This window comes from Lepidochelys kempii, chromosome 16, assembly GCF_965140265.1.
Source record: "Lepidochelys kempii isolate rLepKem1 chromosome 16, rLepKem1.hap2, whole genome shotgun sequence".
Taxonomy (NCBI): domain Eukaryota; kingdom Metazoa; phylum Chordata; order Testudines; family Cheloniidae; genus Lepidochelys; species Lepidochelys kempii.
In genome coordinates this window covers 23,247,885-23,266,716 of record NC_133271.1, presented here as the reverse complement: position 1 = coordinate 23,266,716, position 18,832 = coordinate 23,247,885, and the positions used below count along the sequence as shown (strand labels likewise).

The window sequence follows — 18,832 nt, the reverse complement described above, 5'->3', positions numbered from 1 at the left end:
GGGTTATCCTTCCTTTATCTGTCTTCTCTATTTAGACTATAAGCTCATCGTGGCATGGAGTGTCCCTGGCCCGTACTTTGTGTGTGTGCGGGGTTAGCACAATAAAGCATTGACCTGGGCGTTCCTATAGTATTTCTATAACCCCATGATCTTTGGGTTGCATTACGGCTAAATATTTGTGAGGCAGTGTCTCCTGAGTTTGGAGGGTTTATCTGAGTTTGTTCAAACTGCAAGGTTGGCTCTGTCTTTGTCTTCTCTCAGAGCACGTTGCCACTGATTGGGAAATGAAACCAATAACCCACAGTACATGGCCAAATTCAGGAGATGTGCATGGATGTGAACAAAAGGGGAAAGTTGTCCTAGGCCTGTGTGATCCGAAGCAGCTGATTTGCATAGTTCTAGCGATAAATTCCAGGGATTCTAAGCAGAGATGGCGACAGAATATGAAACTTGCAGCTCTTGCTGCTTCAGGCTACTGCATATGGATAAAACTCTCCACTCTCTCCTTTCGGTTGGTCTGTTGTCCTGAGCGCTTAGTTTAGGGAGCTTCTCGCTTAGGGGAAATATGTGCAGGCAAAGGAATAAATAAATGCTCCTTGTTTGTTGTGCTGGAGTGTTTGGCGAAGCAATTTACACCAGAAGCCCTTTTTTCACAGCAGTTCCTAGTTAGCCACCAATCAAAGCACAGATCCAGGCTTTAATTGCAAACTGGATGTGACATGAATTTTGCGATAAACATATGGCAGGAGAAGAGAGCTGACTAACAATGAAGTGTGCCAGTCTGAACCCTGACAACCAAGGGCCTGATCCTGAACCCAGGAAATCAATGGCAGAACTCCACTGGAGCTCAGTAGGGGTAGGGGGCATGCCATTTAATGACCTGAAATTTGGGCTTGATCCTGCAAAATGTCAAGTTCAGAGTCCTACTTATTTCAATGCCGTATCCCCTAGGCATTCCCTGAGCTAAGTGCTGTGCGGTGAATCCTGCAAATGCAGAGGTGATAGTTGCTTGTTATTTAAGGCAAAGCTGAAAAGATTTTTAGGCTGCCACTGTCCAGCCCTGGGTCTATGCAAGGACCCACTGAAATGAATAGGAATGCTGCCATCAAATGAAAGTCTTATGTGGCTTTCTGTTTGCACTGACTTCATTTGGGAATGCCTGTAAATAGAAGCCTGTATTTTCTGCTTGGTGCTCTACAATGATAAGAATCATGTACATCAAGAGGGAAACAGACCTTTAACCCTCCAGATTTTATGTTGAATGCCAAATCAAATATGGGAAAGGACAAAGTATCATTTATATATACTTAAAAAAAAAAAGCCATTCAGTTATTGCAACAGCAGTGGAGAGATGAGGTAGAAATTAGCTATTCATGGACTGCTTGTTTGTTTTTTTCCTATCAATAAGGGAATATGTGAACAGAATCTTAACTGGAAGACCCAGGGACTAACTGCCTATGGTGTTACATCGAACGTGGGGGAGAGAATGTAGTATCCATGGTAACTGGCTATAGCAAACGTGGCTCTTCATCTATATTAGAGGGTTTATAGCACCAGAGCTGGGACCAGGCAATTTAAATGGAGCATCTCCAGGTAAAACAGCACGTTTCATTGTAATAACCACAACATCTCAATTGCCTGTAAAATGAAAAAGGTGGAGGGGATGTGACAGCATGGTCCCGTGGCTTATGAGCCTCATCCAAAACTCACTGAAGTCCGTGTAAAGACTCCCATCGGCTTTGGGCCAGGTTCCATATGCGCCATTGTGCAGCAGAAGGAAACAACCCAGCGCAATGCCGGACCCGCTGTGCCCAGCAACCACAGAGTGGAGAGCAGGTGCATGGCCTACTCGGCTTGTTGGCCAAGGCCCTCAGATGGCCGAAGCTGCCCCACGTGAACACCTTACTGTTAGGGCTCTGTGGTCCAGCAGACGGTCGGAGCTGGGGAAGAGCCCCTCTAGGAGGTACTGTCCCCTGGCAACAGCAGACTTTCTAACAGGTGCTCTACAAGGAATCGATGGCGCAGCGTCCCCCTGAGCTGCCTGCTCACTGGCCCCGCCCTCTCACCAGGATACATTTCACCTCCGTATATAGCTGAAAAAAACCTTAAAACTTGGCTTACGTTTTCCAAACTCACCAGGCAGTTTGGGTGCCTCCAGTTCTGGGTGCCCAACCTGAGATACCATTGAGGGGCCTGACTTTCACAAGCCAGGTGCCCTTTAAGGCATGCCAGATTGGGCACCCAGAATAATCCGAGTCCCTTTTGAAAGCATACGTCCTAGTACCGAACTGCACTTGCCCCAGCGCGGAAGGAGACTATGCCATGAGCTCGAGCAGCCCATCTGTAAGAAGGATGGAATCGGATGAGTGCAGAGTGATTTACTGGCTTCCAAATCTTCCCTTTATTGACTTGCGAGCGCAATAATCTATGGAGTGGCATGAGATGGTGGCAACGGTATTACTTCTGTGATGCTGCTTCCATCGCCATACATTACTGGGTGATAGCACTGGGTTAACGCACGCCATATCACACAGCACACGCCACTCCAGTATGCGCCCACTGAAGTCAACAGTAAACATTCTATTGACTTCCACGGAGCAGGGCCCTGCGTGTTCCTTAGTTCCTACAGAACTGTGCACATCAGTGCAAGTCACCTCTTTGTCTTTGTCATTATGCTCAGAATCCTCTGACTCGTTCCATACGAAAGAAAATTCCTTTTGAGTTGGAGAATCACAGGTGCTAACGATGCCGGGCCTCTTGCACACCTCTATCCCAGGGCAGGGTTGTGTTTTGCTTTGTATTGCTTCCTCCTAAAGTACAATCATAAGCCAGGGAGGCCAATTCTCCAGCCAGTGCATCAAACAAAGCTCCCCACAGCTGTAGAATTTCGATCCTTTTTTTCAGGGATGATTTTATTTGCCAAAACAAAACAGTCCAACCTAAATCAAAACCAATCAACTGGGACCTACTGCTTGGCCCCTCCTAAAGTCATGTCTCTCAAGCTTCCATCCCAACCCTCAGAGCAGGTATCTCCAGCCAGGTCTCCCCTTAGCTAGTGAGATGCGCCCCCTCCCACCTTCTTTCTTCTGACCCAAGTCTTTTCTGGGAGTATGCCTCCTCTTTCTCCTAACGGGGATGCTTGCTGCTCTTTTATGTGAAGACTAGGTGGCCTGCAGGGCTATCACCTGATCTCTGGCCTGAAACCCATCACCTGGGAGGCAACTAATTAGGCCTAAGTAGGTCTAAACCCACTCCCCTCAAAAGACCAGCCCGCCCTACAGAAACTGCAGATGCTGTAGTGAGGAGGAGCTCCATGTAAATACCTAGATAGACTGTAACCCTTGGACTGGCTGGAGTATTATGCCTAAGTACAGACACAGAAGGACAAGCTCACCTCTGGGGTAAAATGACTTGAATCAGATATGATTGGATCCATTCCTTACTGGAGCTCCAGTACGGGGACTACAATAGACTAAAAGAGCAGAATCGCTTTTTACATCCTACTCATGAAGAACAACTCCTGTGGGTGCCCATCCTTTGCTCTTAAATACCATCCACCTGATTTCTCCTTGTTGTATTTGTTTTACCACTGAGCCCTGATCTGAGATAATGTTGCATGGTGAACCGCATGGTAAGCTAGCATGAAGGATTGGTTCCTGCCCCATTACGCTGCATCACCCTGGGTTGTCCTTAAATTTGCCACTGCCTGATTCCCATGATCTCCAAGGCTGCTAGGCAGAGGCATCCATTTAACCCAAGATTGTTTCTGACAGCAACTGTCTAGCTGTGCTCTTGTTTGGGGCTTTTTTTTTCCTTCTCCATTTATTGATATAAAACAGCAAACGTTTAGCTCATTATTCACCAAGTTGATCTCCACCTTGCTGAATGCAGGGGGGACGCTAGATATTACACATCCACCAGCCTCCACTAGAAAATAAACACCCTGTGGGCTTGAGGGCCAAGTTTTCTGCTGATGAAAACTGGCATGGCTCCATTAAAGCAAACAACACCACCAGTTTACGCTAGCAGACCATTTGACCCTATTGATTTGTGCCTCCTTCCAGCAAAGTCAATGGAAGTACTTTGGTGGGGGAAGTAATGAAGCCAGGGGTGTCTTTGAGGAAAATGCACTGGGGTGTGATACGTTCTTTAGGGCATGATCCTTCATCCATTGAAGACAATGGGAGTGTGTCCCTAGCCTCTGTTTGCCAGAAGCTGGGAACGGGCGATAGGGGATGGATCACTTGATGATTACCTGTTCTGTTCACTCCCTCTGGGGCACCTGGCATTGGCCACTGTCGGAAGACAGGATACTGGGCTAGATGGACCTTTGGTCTGACCCACTATGGCCATTCTTATGTTCATGCTGGAGGCCTCCTAAATCCTAAGGCCATTCCGAATGACTAAGGCTCTTCGTACAAAGCGCCATGTTGTTCTAAGTGGAGGCGTATCCGCTGGCAAGTAGCCTCCGAAATCCCTCCTCAGCCAGGCAGTGCCATGGCCATCTGAGCCTCTCCCTCAGTCACAAGTGCGCTGGCTTGCCTCACCCCGATTAGCACAGCTGTCTGCTTATCACTGTTTAATGAGAGCTAATCTAGAGTGGCTGTGAAAAACACGGCTCAAGGGACTGGCACGGCTGGGCAGCTCCAAATGCTGGAGCTGATCAGCCTAAATCATCAACATTGGGCTAGGATACGGTGACTCGGATCGAGCTGCAGTGCAGAGTTCCCAGCCAGCCAGGCTCAGGAGAGGAGGATGCTGGCGTGACAGGCACTTGAGAGAGACTAACCAATTTATTTGAGCATAAGCTTTCGTGAGCTACAGCTCACTTCATCACTTCATCGGATGCAACCGATGAAGTGAGCTGTAGCTCACGAAAGCTTATGCTCAAATAAATTGGTTAGTCTTTAAGGTGCCACAAGTACTCCTTTTCTTTTTGCAAATACAGACTAACATGGCTGTTACTCTGAAACTTGAGAGGGAGAATTTCCTACCCTTTCTCTCTGCAGTTTGCAACTGAACATCAAGGCTTGGCTCTCTGACAGTCAAGCCAGCATCACAGGCCTGGCTTTATGGACAATAGCTGCCGATGGAGTTAGCATACAAAAGTCCAGCTCACTCTGCTGACCTGCACTTGGGAAACACCCAGCCACCAAGCAGGCCACCTCTCTCTTGCCAGTCATCCTGCAGTGGGGGGAGGCTCAGAGACTGTGGGGGAGGCTCAGAGACTGGAGCTGAGCAAGCTTCCTATCCGAAACCATCAAACCTTCCTGGGTCGGTGACTCTGAACACTCTCTTCCACTCCTCTGCAGGGCTGTGAACCTTGTTAGCCAACCCAGAGAGCAGACCTCTGGCTCAGGATTGGGGAAAAGAAAACATGTGCCCCTGAGCCTGGGGGAGGGCTAGGCAGAAAGTAACAAAGGGAGAAAGGAGCAAACGAAAGCAAAGTGATTGAAAGGGCTCCCTTTTTTAAGGGAGTGGAAGTGTGGATTAAGGGGATGGAGGGCCCCAAGAAAAACCTCATTAGAGGAGCCGAAGCCAGCCCTGGAAATAGTGGCATAGAACCATTCATGGAATACTCATGCAGAGCCTGCAGGTGTAGAGAATGGGTGTACGTTCAGGGGCTTTTGCTATTTATTTAAAGAGAGTCCAGCCCAGTCTGAGAGTCATGGGAGGCAGATGAGATCTGCCTCTGGGCAAGGATGGGAGGAAGCGAATGAATGAAAAGGAAATGCAAGGAGGTCGGAGGAGCTGGAAATATAAATGATACAGAACCAGAAAGGGCAAATCCTGAGCTGCTGCAAGTCCTATTGAAGCCCAAGGCTGCTCCAGATGCTCAGTGCGGCTCAGGATCTGGCCCCCCAGGGAGGCTTTTGCTCCTCAGCTGTTACAGGCATGCTCTCAGCCATGCTGCACATGGTTGAATTATTCAGAGAATCTCATTATTGAGATTTATTCTGGAGCCTCTGGGCTCCAGGTGCTTTTAAAAGAGGTGATCCACTCCAGCAAAGCAGCTTTTTACTCCCATATGATCCTCTTTATTTCTGATATGAATAATCTTTCTGGCTCAGCTAGAGGTTAGTTGCAGGTTGTAGTAACCTTTTTCTTCCTACTTAGGAGGGGAAATAACAGCTTCTCACCAGCACCCAGCACCTAGGAGGGGGAGTTTATTGCCTTGGGACTGGAATCAGCTGAAATAAGCCTTTGAAGACAATCAGCTCTTCAGGTTCCTGAGCAAAGCTTGGCAGGGTGGGAGCAAGAACAAGTTTTTCTTAGAGGTTAGATGGGCAAAGCGCTATGAGATCACCTAGGCCAAGACAGGATTTCCTCCCCGTGGTACGTTGTTGAACCTGGTCCCTCTTAATATGTTGTTTTAAATAAACTTGAGTGGTTAGCAGCTCCTGAAAGCTCTCCCGGTCCCTCTGAGTTTCCTGCCAAGGTTCCAAGGAAACTGATTTTGCAGCTCTCATACACAGTAATTATCTTTTATAAAAATCCCAAAGCCAAAGAGAGCTCTCCAGGTTCAGACAGAATGTGTGTGGCACAGAGTGGGAGGCCTGCGGCTGCTCTTCACAGCCTCTGGGAGGCCTTTCTTTTCTCTTGCACCAAAGGACCCCACAGTCTTACCATTGTTCACAGCTCAGTAACAAACCTAGCACTTCTAACCATTAACTAATGCTTCCTCCGTCTGCTAACCAAGACTGAGATGTTATGTAAACTGGCTGGTGCCTCTGAGTCGTTCGATGTGACAGCTGGGATTAGAATTCAGGGTGATCTGGATATGAATTCTGTGCTCAGAACATTCTTGTTGATCCTGTTAATTCATGGTCTGTTAATATCTTAATTTTTTAAAACTATTTCTGTTGTTCACACCTAAAAGCAACATGCATAGGTTAGACTGACTGCCCAGAACGAGCCCACACCACACCTTACTAGCCAATCCTTTTGCATTTCTTTTTTTCTTCCTTTTTCTTGCTTACCTCAAATCACTTTTTGCCTTACCCTTGTCAGCATTTTTTGCTTGGTTTGCCTCTGACCCTTTTAAAGGATTTTAAGGATTTTTTTTGGAAGAACTATTGGGACACACTATTTTACCAGGGGCTGTACCCCAGCTGTGGGAGTCTTTTGGAATTAGTCCGTTTTTAAAAAATCAAATGTACAGTGTCTCTAACTATGGAGCGAAGAGTAGCGATTATGGGTTGCAAACTCAGCAGTGATTTTAGCCTGAGCGTGTCTGAGCTTTTGAAGTCTGAATGATAGTGCTCCTTATGTGCACACTCGCCAGTAGAGGCCACCAGCAACACATTTCATGAATGAAACAACAAGCTTACATGCTAATTACAGAGACATCCTATGATTGGAGTGAGTTCATGCGTCCTTAGCATTCCTAGATGAGAAACTCATCAGATCCGCAGGAGATCTTTTAATTTGCCACAAGTCCGCACGAGATTGGCAAAAACATAGTGACCAACTACAGTGTCATAATTCTGTGTTTATTATAGAACTGGCTTTTCCCACAGCATGCTGTTTTCATGATTCTTACATGTGTGCAAATATTTTTACCTCCAAAGGGTACCATTTCTATTATTTTCTGGAACTGACACTGTGCAATATAGCTCTTAATCAACGTGGCAAGAAACACTACTGTCGGGAGGGCTTGCTTGGTAGTCTGGTGTAGTAGAGTTGGATAGGAATGAGCTTGTAAGCCAAGCAAGACTGTGCTCGTGTCTGCAGTTGGATGGGAGACCTCCAAAAAACGTGACAATGAGCTAGTGCTCCATTCTGATGTAAGGAGCCACTGAGCTGTTGGAGGTGCTGCTTGTCAGGTGAGATGTGTAAACCCCGACGCCGCCTCATTCGGATTCATGAAAGAGTCCACGATTCCTTTCATAAGTGTTGGTGTTGCCGAGAAGTAGCCAAATTCCAGCTGCTGCTTCAAGCTGGTGCATTCTCCATAAGCTGGTACATTCTCCATATTGGCATTCTCAAGCATTCAAAAATGAGTGAGACTCCAAAAAATCATGGGGGTACCCCCCCCCCCAAAGTTGTTCTTTTTCTTTGCCTTCTAGTTTTTTGCTTTTAGGGTGTACTCCGGTCATGTTTTCAAGCTTTTCTTTGCAAACTCAAGGGCTAGAAACTATTTTTTTTTCTTTGTGCTAGCTGAGATTCTCACGTGTTCACTTGACTCCAGGAGATGGGGATTAAAGAAAAACACCAACCATCATAAGCCTCATGTAAAATCACAAGAATATTCTTCTTCACTTCATTTCTCAAATGGATCATGGTGGTATGAAGTCATGTGATATAGAGGAATGTGCATAGGATTGGGAATCAGGAGGTCCTGAATTGTCATCCTGATTCTCTGACTTGCTGTGTGACTTTGGCTATGTCACATCCACTCTTTCTGCTTCAGTTTCCCCATCTACAAAATGAAAATAATACCTCACTGGGCAACTCATGTGTTTATAGTAACACAATGCAATGAATAGCATGTAAAAAGAATGATTGTGCGCTTTAAACAGCGGCCATGCTTCTCCCAAGTGGTGGGTGAGGGGATCTCTATCTTAATTTCGTAGAGTGCCTTGGGGTTCTTTGGCATGAAAGGTGCTGTATGAATGTGCACTGCTTTGTTTTAGTTTTTAAACAGAGCCCCCCGCCCCCCCATGATTTCTATTAAAGTGATTGACAGAGAGCTCTAGCCAGACAGCAGGTGTTCATGCCCTTACAGCATTCAGATTTTTATTTCAGGAGCTTGCCAAACTTAAATGGCATGACAGTGTCCATCGTAGCAGCAGTTATGCCTGCCCATGTGTTCTTCCAGGCCGTTCTGTCTCCTTGCCCTCTGGCCCGTGACACAGAGGAATCTGTTGAACTGTATCGTACGCTTGTTCACTCTAAAAGCAGCCCTTGTGTTATCATCAACAGCACAGAACGTGAACTGAAGTGGAGGGAGATGCTGGCCCCGATTTATTTCTGTCTCTCCCTTCACTGGCAAACTGTGATCCAGGCAAAACTTTCACTAGGCAGAAATAAACAGTCATCACCACCACAGTGTCCGTAATTCAAGGGAATTTCCGGGCCTTCTCCTCGCAGCTCCAACAGTGATATCAATGATGGGAGAATTAATGTTGATTGCCACTGACATTTCTATCGCCATGTTGACTAACCCTTCTCAGAGCAGGTCTGGCTAATAGGCTGGTTAAGAATGCAGTGACCGGTCTACACTAGCGCTCCTGCTATTGATACCCCTGGTGTTAGTGCAAGGATGGTAAAACTTGAGAGGCAGCTATGTAGATAATGCCATAGCGTGAGCAACGTAACAAGGGGATAACGTGCCATGACTACTGTCCACTGAAAAATAAGGGAGTTCTGTCTCTGCAGTGAGATTAATAATTTAAAAAGGGAGTTGTCTGTCAGTCGTTGCAAGAGGGAAGATGCACAGAAGCAGAGCTGGGCGAGTGCTGCAAAGAGTTTCATGTGAATGTCAGGTTTCAGAGGAGCCGCCGTGTTAGTCTGTATCCGCAAATAGAAAAGGAGGACTTGGGGCACTAACAAATCTAAGGTGCCCCAAGTCCTCCTTTTCTTTTTATGTAAATGTTAGCAATCCAGTAAATTCCTATGCCTGGGAATTCCTGATTCCTGCTAGGCCTTTGGGGTATGTCTACACTATGAAATTAGGTCAAATTTATAGAAGTCGAATTTTTAGAAAGCAATTTTATACAGTCGATTGTCCCCACTTAAAGCCATTAAGTCGGTGGAATGCGTCCACAGTACCGAGGTTGGCGTTGACTTCCGGAGCCTTGCACTGTGGGTAGGTATCCCACAGTTCCTGCAGTCTCCACCACCCATTAGAATTCTGGGTTGAAATCCCAATGCCTGATGGAGCAAAAAACATTGTTGCGGGTGGTTCTGGGTACGTGTTGTCAGGCCCCCATTCCCTCCCTCCCCTCCCTCCGTGAAAGCAATGGCAGACAATCGTTTTGCATGTTTTTTCATGGGTTACCTGTACAGACGCCATACCATGGCAAGCATGGAGCCCACTCAGCTCACCGTCACCGTACGTCTCCTGGGTGCTGGCAGACGTGGGACTGCATTGCTACACAGCAGCAGCTGATTGCCTTGTGGCAGCAGATAGTGCAGTACGACTGGTAACCGTCCTCGTCATCTCCTGCGTGCTCTTGGCCGGCCTTGGTCAGGTCTGTCAGGGGCACCTGGGAAGACATGGGTGCTCCTGGCAGATCTCAGTGAGGTCTGTCAGGGGCACCTGGGCAGACATGGGTGCTCCTGGCAGATCTCAGTGAGGTCTGTCAGGGGCACCTGCACATAAATAGGAGTGACTCAGGTCATTCTCTTCTTTAAGTTTTTGTCTAATGGAGATTCAGTCCTGCCTGGAATATTGGCAGAGGGATAGCTCGGTGGTTTGAGCATTGGCCTGCTAAACCTAGGGTTGTGAGCTCAATTCTTGAGGGGCCCAGTTCGGGCCCTGGCAATTTGGCCATCCTGGTGGCAATGGGGCAGGCTCATGCCATGGAACGCCGATTCTGGGCCCGGGAAACAAGCACAGACTGGTAGTACCGCAGACTATTGCAGGTCTGGGACGATTCCCAATGGCTGCGAAATTTTTGTATGCGTAAGGGCACTTTCATGGAACTTTGTGACTTGCTTTCCCCTGCCCTGAAGCGCCAGAATACCAAGATGAGAGCAGCCCTCACAGTTCAAAAATGAGTGGCGATAGCCCTCTGGAAGCTTGCAATGCCAGACAGCTACCGGTCAGTCGGGAATCAATTTGGAGTGGGCAAATCTACTGTGGGGGCTGCTGTGATGCAAGTAGCCGACGCAATTACTGAGCTGCTGCTATCAAGGGTAGTGACTCTGGGAAATGTGCAGGTTATAGTGGATGGCTTTGCTGCAATGGGATTCCCTAAGTGTGGTGGGGCGATAGACGGAACGCATATCCCTATCTTGGGACCGGATCACCAAAGCAGCCAGTACATAAACCAAAAGGGGTACTTTTCAATGGTGCTGCAAGCACTGGTGGATCACAAGGGATGTTTCACCAACATCAACGTGGGGTGCCCAGGAAAGGTACATGACGATCTTTAGGAACTCTGGTCTGTGAGAACAGCTGCAGCAAGGGACTTACTTTCCAGACCAGAAAATAACTGTTGGGGATGTTGAAATGCCTATATGTATCCTTGGGGACCCAGCCTACCCCTTAATGCCATGGCTCATGAAGCCGTACACAGGCAGCCTGGACAGTAGTCAGGAGTTGTTCAACTATAGGCTGAGCAAGTGCAGAATGGTGGTAGAATGTGCATTTGGACGTGTAAAAGTGCACTGGCGCAGTTTACTGACTCGGTTAGACCTCAGTGAAACCAATATTCCCATTGTTATTACTGCTTGCTGTGTGCACCACAATCTCTGTGAGAGTAAGGGGGAGACGTTTATGGCAGGGTGGGAGGTTGAGGCAAATCGCCTGGCCGCTGATTACACGCAGCCAGACACCAGGGTGGTTAGAAGAGCACAGCAGGGCACGCTGTGCATCAGAGAAGCTTTGAAAACCAGTTTCATGACTGGCCAGGCTACGGTGTGACAGTTCTGTTTGTTTGTTTGTTGAGGAAAACCCACCCCATTGTTTCACTCTACTTCCCTGTAAGCCAACTGCCCTCCCCTCCCCACTTTGATCACCACTTGTAGAGGCAATAAAGTCATTGTTATTTCAAATTCATGCATTCTTTATTAATTCGTCACACAAATGGGGGGATAACTGCCAAGGTAGCCTGGGAGGGGTGGGGGAGGAGGTAAGGATGGAAGGACAAGGCCAAGGACTGCACTTCAAAACTTATTGAATGCCAGCTTTCTGTTGCTTGGGCAGTCCTCTGGAGTGGAGTGGTTGGGTGCCCAGAGTCCCCCCACACCGCATTCTTGGGTGTCTGGGTGAGGAGGCTATGGAACTTGGGGAGGAGGGCGGTTTGTTACACAGGGGCTGCAGTGGTGATCTGTGCTCCTGCTGCCTTTCCAGCACCTCAACCATACGCCAGAGCATATCAGTTTGATCCTCCAGTAGCCTCAGCATTGCATCTTGCCTCCTTTCCTCATGCTAATCCCTCCTCTCCTCACGTTCATTTTGTGCTTTCCTGGACTCTGACATTGTCTCCCGCAACTCATTGTGCTGGGCTCTTTCAGCATTGGAGGCCTGTATGAGCTCAGGGAACATTTCATCGTGAGTGTGTTTTTTTCGGCTTCTAATCTTTGACAGCCTCTGGGACGGTGATGATAGGGGGAGCTTTGAAACATTTGCAGCTGTGGGAGGGGAAAAAAGGGAGATTAGTCTCTAAAATGTCATCTCTTTTCTTTTAAAGAACAATGGGTAGACTCTTTCACGGTGAACCAAGCTATTAACATTACATAGCATGTGTGGTTTCTTTACGAGGTCGCATTTTGCCTCTTCTATCGAGGGCCTGCCGGTATGGTGTGAGAGATCACACATGCAGGGCCGGCGGGCAGCAGATTTCAGCTTGTAGGCAGACACAGTAAGCCACAGTCTTTTGGCTTCTTTAACCTTCCTAACTTGTGGGAATGGTTTCAAACAGCAGCACCCTCATTTCACATACCAAGCACCCATTGGGTTAGCCCTTTAAAAGGAGGGGGCTTCGGTTTTCGGGTTATCGTGCAGCTAACAAACCCAACTAATCTCCCCCACAGACCCCCCCAATTCTCTGGGATGATCGCTTCACCCCTCCCCCGATCGCGTGGGTAACAGCGGGGATGATTTCCGTTCAGCCACAGGCAAACAGCTCAGCAGGAACAGCCACCTCTGAATGTCCCCTTAATAAAATTCTCCTACTTCAATCAGGTGACCATGAATTATATCAGTCTCTTGAGGATAACACAGAGAGATAAAGAACGGATGTTGCTTGAATGCCAGCAAACACCGGGACCATATGCTACCATGCTTTGTTATGCAATGATTCCAGACTACGTGCGGCTGGCCTGCCATGGTAAAGTGTCCTACCATGGAGGACGGAATAAGGCTGCCTGCCCCAGAAACCTTTTGCAAAGGCTTTGAGAGTACATCCAGGAGAGCTTCATTGAAATGTCCCTGGAGGATTTCCGCTCCATCCCCATACACATTAACAGACTTTTCCAGTAGCTGTACTGGCTGCGAATGCATCCCAAGTCTTCAGGGCAAAATTAATCATTAAACACACTTGCTTTTAAACCGTGTATTATATGTACAAAGGTACACTCACCAGAGCTGCCTTCTCCGCCTTCAAGGTCTGGGAGCCCGGGTTGGGAGGGTAGTGGCTCCAAGGCGATAAACAGTTCCTGGCTGTCAGGGAGAACGGTTTCTCCGCTTGCCTGGTGTGCGCTTTCATCTTCCTCGTCCCAAAAATCCTCATCCCTGTTGCGTGAGACCCCCCTTGCAGGAGTCCATGTACGGGGTGGGACAGTGGTAGGGGCACCCCCTACAATTGCATGCAGCTCATCATAGAAGCGGCTTGTCTGGGGCTCTGACCCCAAGCGGGCATTTGCCTCTTGGGTTTTTTGGTAGGCTTGCCTGAGCTCCTTCAGTTTCACTCGGCACTGTTGCGGGTCCCTGTGATAGCCTTTGTCCTTCATGCCCTTGGAGATTTTTTTCAAATATTTTGGCATTTCATCTTTTGGAACGGAGTTCTGATAGCATGGATTCATCTCCCCATACAGCGATCAGATCCATTACCTCCCGTATGGTCCATGCTGGAGCTCTTTTCCGATTCTGGGACTCCATGGTCACCTGTGCTGAAGAGCTCTGCATGGTCACCTCTGCTGATGAGTTCACCACACTGGCCAAACAGGAAATGAAATTCAAAAGTTCGTGGGGCTTTTCCTGTCTACCTGGCCTGTGCATCTGAATTGAGAGCGCTGTCCAGAGCGGTCACAATGGAGCACTCTGGGATAGCTCCCAGAGGCCAATACTGTCAAATTGTGTCCACACTACCCCAAATTCGACCCAGCGGTTGATTTTAGTGCTAATCCGCTTGTTGGGGAGGAGTACAGAAACTGGTTTTAAGAGCCCTTAAAGTCAGAAAAAATGGCTTTGTAGTGTGGACGAGTGCAGGGCTAAACCAATCTAATGCTGCTAAATCTGACCTAAACTCGTAGTGTAGACCAGGGCTTAGTATTCAGCCTGTAGTACCAGGCAGTGTCACTGGCATGCCTGCAGCTAGTCACAGAGAGCAAATGTTCTCATTTGCACTGTAAGTATTTGTACAGAAAATGTTTACATGCTCATCCAATTAAGGGTCAGAAACAATACCATGTGACTTATCTGACTAATTGCAGCTAACTGCAGCTGGAGTGTTGGCTGTGCATTGAATACTTGCGGCGAGCATCTGTAGTCAACAAAACCTGCACCAAACCCCGCAAATAAATTTGATTAATGAATTAAAATCTGGTGCAAATTGCTCGCGACTGCCCTGCAAGCAGAAAAAGCAGCTCTTTGTCAGATCATAAATTATCCATTGCGGAGTCATAGTTTTTAAAGCTAAAAGGGACCTTTAGGATCTCATAATCTGACCTCCTGCATAGCACAAGCCATGGAATTTCACCCCATGACCTCCACATCGATAACTTGTGGGCAACCCGTTTGCTCAGCTCGGTAGGGAATGCTATTCATCTGGCACCAAACCAAAATGGAAGTCGGGCTCCATCCTCCTCTCTCTTGCTTCCTACTACAGCATTGTTCCTCTGCAGGGCGATTTCTCCAGCTGCCCACAATCATTAAATGCCAACCAAGTACTGTGGGCTGCATGCAGCAACGCACGCTCTGTCTCCTATGGGTAAGGGAGGGCTGCAGCCAGTGGTATCAGTGGCTGTTTTTCATTCTAAGTTCTTCTATAGAAGCAGGGGGGGAATCCCAAAAGCTGTGGGAGTCCCAACATCTCTTAGGGCCAGCCTGCAAAGTCCTTGCTCCTACTGATGGAGAGCAGCTCACATGAAGAGTCTCATTGGTTTCAGTGGAATCCCAAGTAAGTACTGGCCGGTGTGAGTCGCAGCTCTCCAGCCTGGCCCTGTGGGTGTATCTTTCCTCCTGATTCAGTGCACACTCCCTTTAATCAAGAGGAGTGACATGTACCCAGGACAATGCTGCTGCTGAGGGTTTTGGCGTGATGGTTTCAGGTTTCACTGCTGTGGTTTATCGGCTGAATCAAGCACATTGTTAGACTGTGGGGATATCGGTTTGTTGGTTTTGTTTGGTTTTTAAAGCTCAATCAATCAGAGAGTGGAGTGAGAGGTTTCTGCGGTTTAGCCAGCGGGACATCGTTCAAGGTCTCTGAAGTTCCATGTTGCATTGAGTAGGATTTTCGCGTACGCGAGAGGAATAAAACTGCTTCCCAAGAGTGCAAAAACGGTAATAAGCAGGACACGTCTCTGGAGGCCTTCTGCCCAGGGAGTCCCCAGTGCAAATGCGAGTGGCGAGAGCTGGTGGAATCTGCCACAATTTGTTTCCAGTGGAGTTGCCACAGTTTAGGCCATGTCCCTCTCGGGATGGCCAGGATCTCAGACACGCTGAATAGACAGCGCTAATTTAGGCTCTGCACTTGTACCCCGTGGAGGAGACGCTGGCCGCCCGCAGAAACACCCCTGCAATGGACCAAGGGGTGGCCCAGATAGCTGAGCAGAAGCACCCAGCCTTTCTGTTGAATCCGTATAGATCTCTGGCCACCTGATGGGTAACACCCTGAAATCCACTGCGTGACAATAAATAGCAAACGCACAAAGATTCACAAGGTGGTGGTGGGGGGGAATCACCTGCTACAGGCCAGACTGTGCTGTCCCTCATCCTGCTGGATCCCGAGCTCCTGGGAGACTGCTGTTCCTTATTCCTGGAGTATTCAAACCAGGGGCCTGCTCCAGGCACAGGGTGCTACTCTGCAGCAGTAAGGATGCCCAGTGTGTGGCCTTCGTTGGAAGGGGCAGGGCTGCTGCCTGCTGCTTCGCCCTTGAAGTGCCCGCTGAATGAGTGCTGCTTGCCCCATGTCTGAGCCTGGGCGTGAGACTCTGCTAGGGCAGGGCCTGCGGCTTTTCCTTATCGCTCCCTTCCCACAGCCACGCTCAGCATTTTGGCTTTTCTCCTGGAGGGCCCAGGATTTCCCCGCGGTGCCACCCTCTGATCCCACTTCCTCAGCCCGATCAGCTGGAGCGGGCTCCCCTTCCAGCCCTCAGCCTGCTGCCCGCAACCTGTCGAAATCAGTGCTTGGGGGAGAGGAGAGGCCTGGCCGGAGCAGGGGCCGCTGTCTGGCTGAAATCAGGAGTTTGGGGCGGAGGCGGGGGGGGGGGGGGGGGGATAAAGTCCCTTTAAGCCCCTTGACTTGTGAGCTCCGTCTGACATCACCCGGCCGGGGAGGGGCCTGCCTGCTAGTTATTGTTACTCTGCATCACTTCCTCGCTGCCACCCCGCTAACGGTCACGGCGCCGAGCTGCAGCTGCAAAGTGGCTCTCTCGCTGGGGGGGGGTGTGTGTGTGGGGGGGGGGTTCCGGCTACTCCTGCTCCACAAAGCCTCCTCGGGGAGCAGGGGGGGAGGGAAGGCTTTCAGGCTGGGAGCTGCCTTTTTCATGGCTTTTCTCCCCCACGCTGAGATCCAGAACTCGGCCCCCAAGAGACTCTACTCCAGGTAAGAGAGGGCTTCGCTGGCAGCTGTTGACGGTGCCCCCAGGGTCAGCTGGGTGCACACGGGACTGCAGTGAGCCGGTTTGCACCGGGTTTCTCTTCCGTGCGGGGTTCCGGGGGCGCAGCGCCGCCTGGTGACGGTGCCCCCCGCCCCCCGGCAGGGGCCGTGGCTCGGCCCCGGGGCGGTCTCCCAGCTCCGCCCGGCAAGAGCCCGCTGCGATCACCCGCACGCGGGGCCAGCGGGAAAGTTCTCCGGCTTCGGAGAGAGCCGCGAGGGTGCTGCGAGCCGGCGAGGGTCGCCCGGGGGTGGGCGATGCTTCACGCCGCAGCTCGCCGGTTAAAGCGGCCAGGCCTCCCCCGGCCGTGGGCTTCCCCGGGCTGGCGTCGAGCGGCGGAGACCCCAGACCGGCCGCCGGGCTTTGCAGCCGCTGGCTCACGGCTGCTCCGTCCCTTGCAGCTGTGAGTGCCTGGGCGGGAGCGAGGGGCCCGGCTCCGGTCGTCGACGCTCACCCTCGGCTTGCAGCGGGCGGGGGTCCTCTGCAGCCCAGCCCGCGACTCTGTGTCGAAGCGAAACCCCCAGGGTCAGCTGGGTGCACACGGGACTGCAGTGAGCCGGTTTGCACCGGGTTTCTCTTCCGTGCGGGGTTCCGGGGGCGCAGCGCCGCCTGGCTCTGGCTGGAAAGGCCCCCTGGGGTCGTGTCTTCTGCTTGCGTCCCTTGGTGTAAACCCTCCTCGTCGAAAACGGAGCCGGCTTTTAGCAAACGCTGCTATTGATCTTCCCGGCTCTGGCACAGACGGGCTTAGAGGGGGGAAGCAGCTCCTCCCTGGCATTGGTTTATCTCGCCCCAGTTCAGAAGGGTGTGTGTACACACGTACACACACGCAGTTGATGCCCCCATGGGCATCGGGGGGGGGGGTTGAACCAGAGACCTTTAGTGCTAAAAGCAGGAGGTTCCCCCTACTGGAGCTGACCGGAGGAGGGCGGTTCCCTTACACGTTAACTTTAGAGGTTTAATTCCTTACTATGGAACAAGCCCCTGCTGTGTCTGATTCAGCCTGATCTGGGATGTCCAGCTCTGCTGAGACTGGGGCAAAATGGGTATTTGAATTTCACTCTCCCAGGCCAGACCCCTAGCCTCAGAGCTAGAGAGTCCCTCTTGAAAACACTGTTGAAACCAATATGTTTCAGCTGCCTGACAAAAGTTCATTTAGTTGAAAATGTTCTCACCAGCCGTAGCCTCTACCCCCTGGAGCTGAAGGAGCAGCTCCATTAGCCAGCAGCTGTAGTGGATTCTTATCCTCTTGACTAGGGAGGGACAGAGGCCCACAGTGTGGGTTACCAGTGCATCTGGGAGGGGAATCATGTGAAAAGATGGTCTGATGCTTGATTCTGTATAGACCAGTGCTGCTTTTGCAAACATGTAGCAAAGTAGGGCCCTGCTCTGAGTAGCTTACAGTCTATTTCAGGTGGCAAAGGGTACACAGGAGGACTGCAATTCATAACGCGCACTGAGGATTCTGGGTGCAAAAATAAAGGAGGAGGGTTGGCTAGAAATGGGTTTTCCGGGGTGTTTTGTAAGAGGAGAGGAAGTGCTGGTGTGTGGGAAGTGAGAGGCTGTTACTCTCATGGGGGCACAGAAAGTGTAAAGATAAGAGCAGGAGAGAGAATACTGTGCCCCTCCTGGTAGAGAAAAGCTATGACATGGCTGTAATTAACATACAGGGGATTCTTTACTGAAGCTGCTGGCCACACAGACCCTGTAGTTCTCCTTGGTTCTCTAGCACAATTAGTTAGTCGCTGTAGGAGCAACTTAGCATCATGCTAAGATTTTGCCTGGACCAAGCAGTTGTGGATGGGACTATTAGTTACATTACACATTCAGAGCAGAGGCAGATTTGCCCAAACCCCAGTCTCAAAGCGAAAAATGGATGCCACACATGTAAAAGTAGAGAATGTTCTCATGAACCCCATGCAAACTGAAACAGCTGTGTTTTCCCAGCTCTGGTCCTGCCTGTTACTTGAACCAAATCAAAGAAGTCTAGTGTGGAGAAAGTTCATGACCTTAAGATATTTCTGTGTTGCTATCAATATTATCTGCATTTCAGATTCTCTCCAGCAATGGGACACAGTCTGTGCAATATCTGGAATTTTAAAAAAAATTCCCTCTAACCGTACAC

General features: G+C 49.6%; 1 protein-coding gene across 2 annotated transcripts in view; it reads left to right on the top strand.

The window, feature by feature from the left end:
• The first annotated feature begins 16,551 nt into the window (after positions 1 to 16,551).
• GPSM1 (G protein signaling modulator 1) overlaps positions 16,552 to 18,832 on the top strand; it is a 141,910-nt gene continuing 139,629 nt past the window's right edge. The window contains exon 1 of one of the 2 annotated variants that reach the window (XM_073314702.1): positions 16,552 to 16,658. In XM_073314702.1, coding sequence (XP_073170803.1) covers positions 16,600 to 16,658 — 59 coding nt within the window. In that variant the 5' untranslated portion in view covers positions 16,552 to 16,599. The remainder of the gene's footprint in view (positions 16,659 to 18,832) is intronic. The other variant, XM_073314703.1, reaches the window with a different exon arrangement.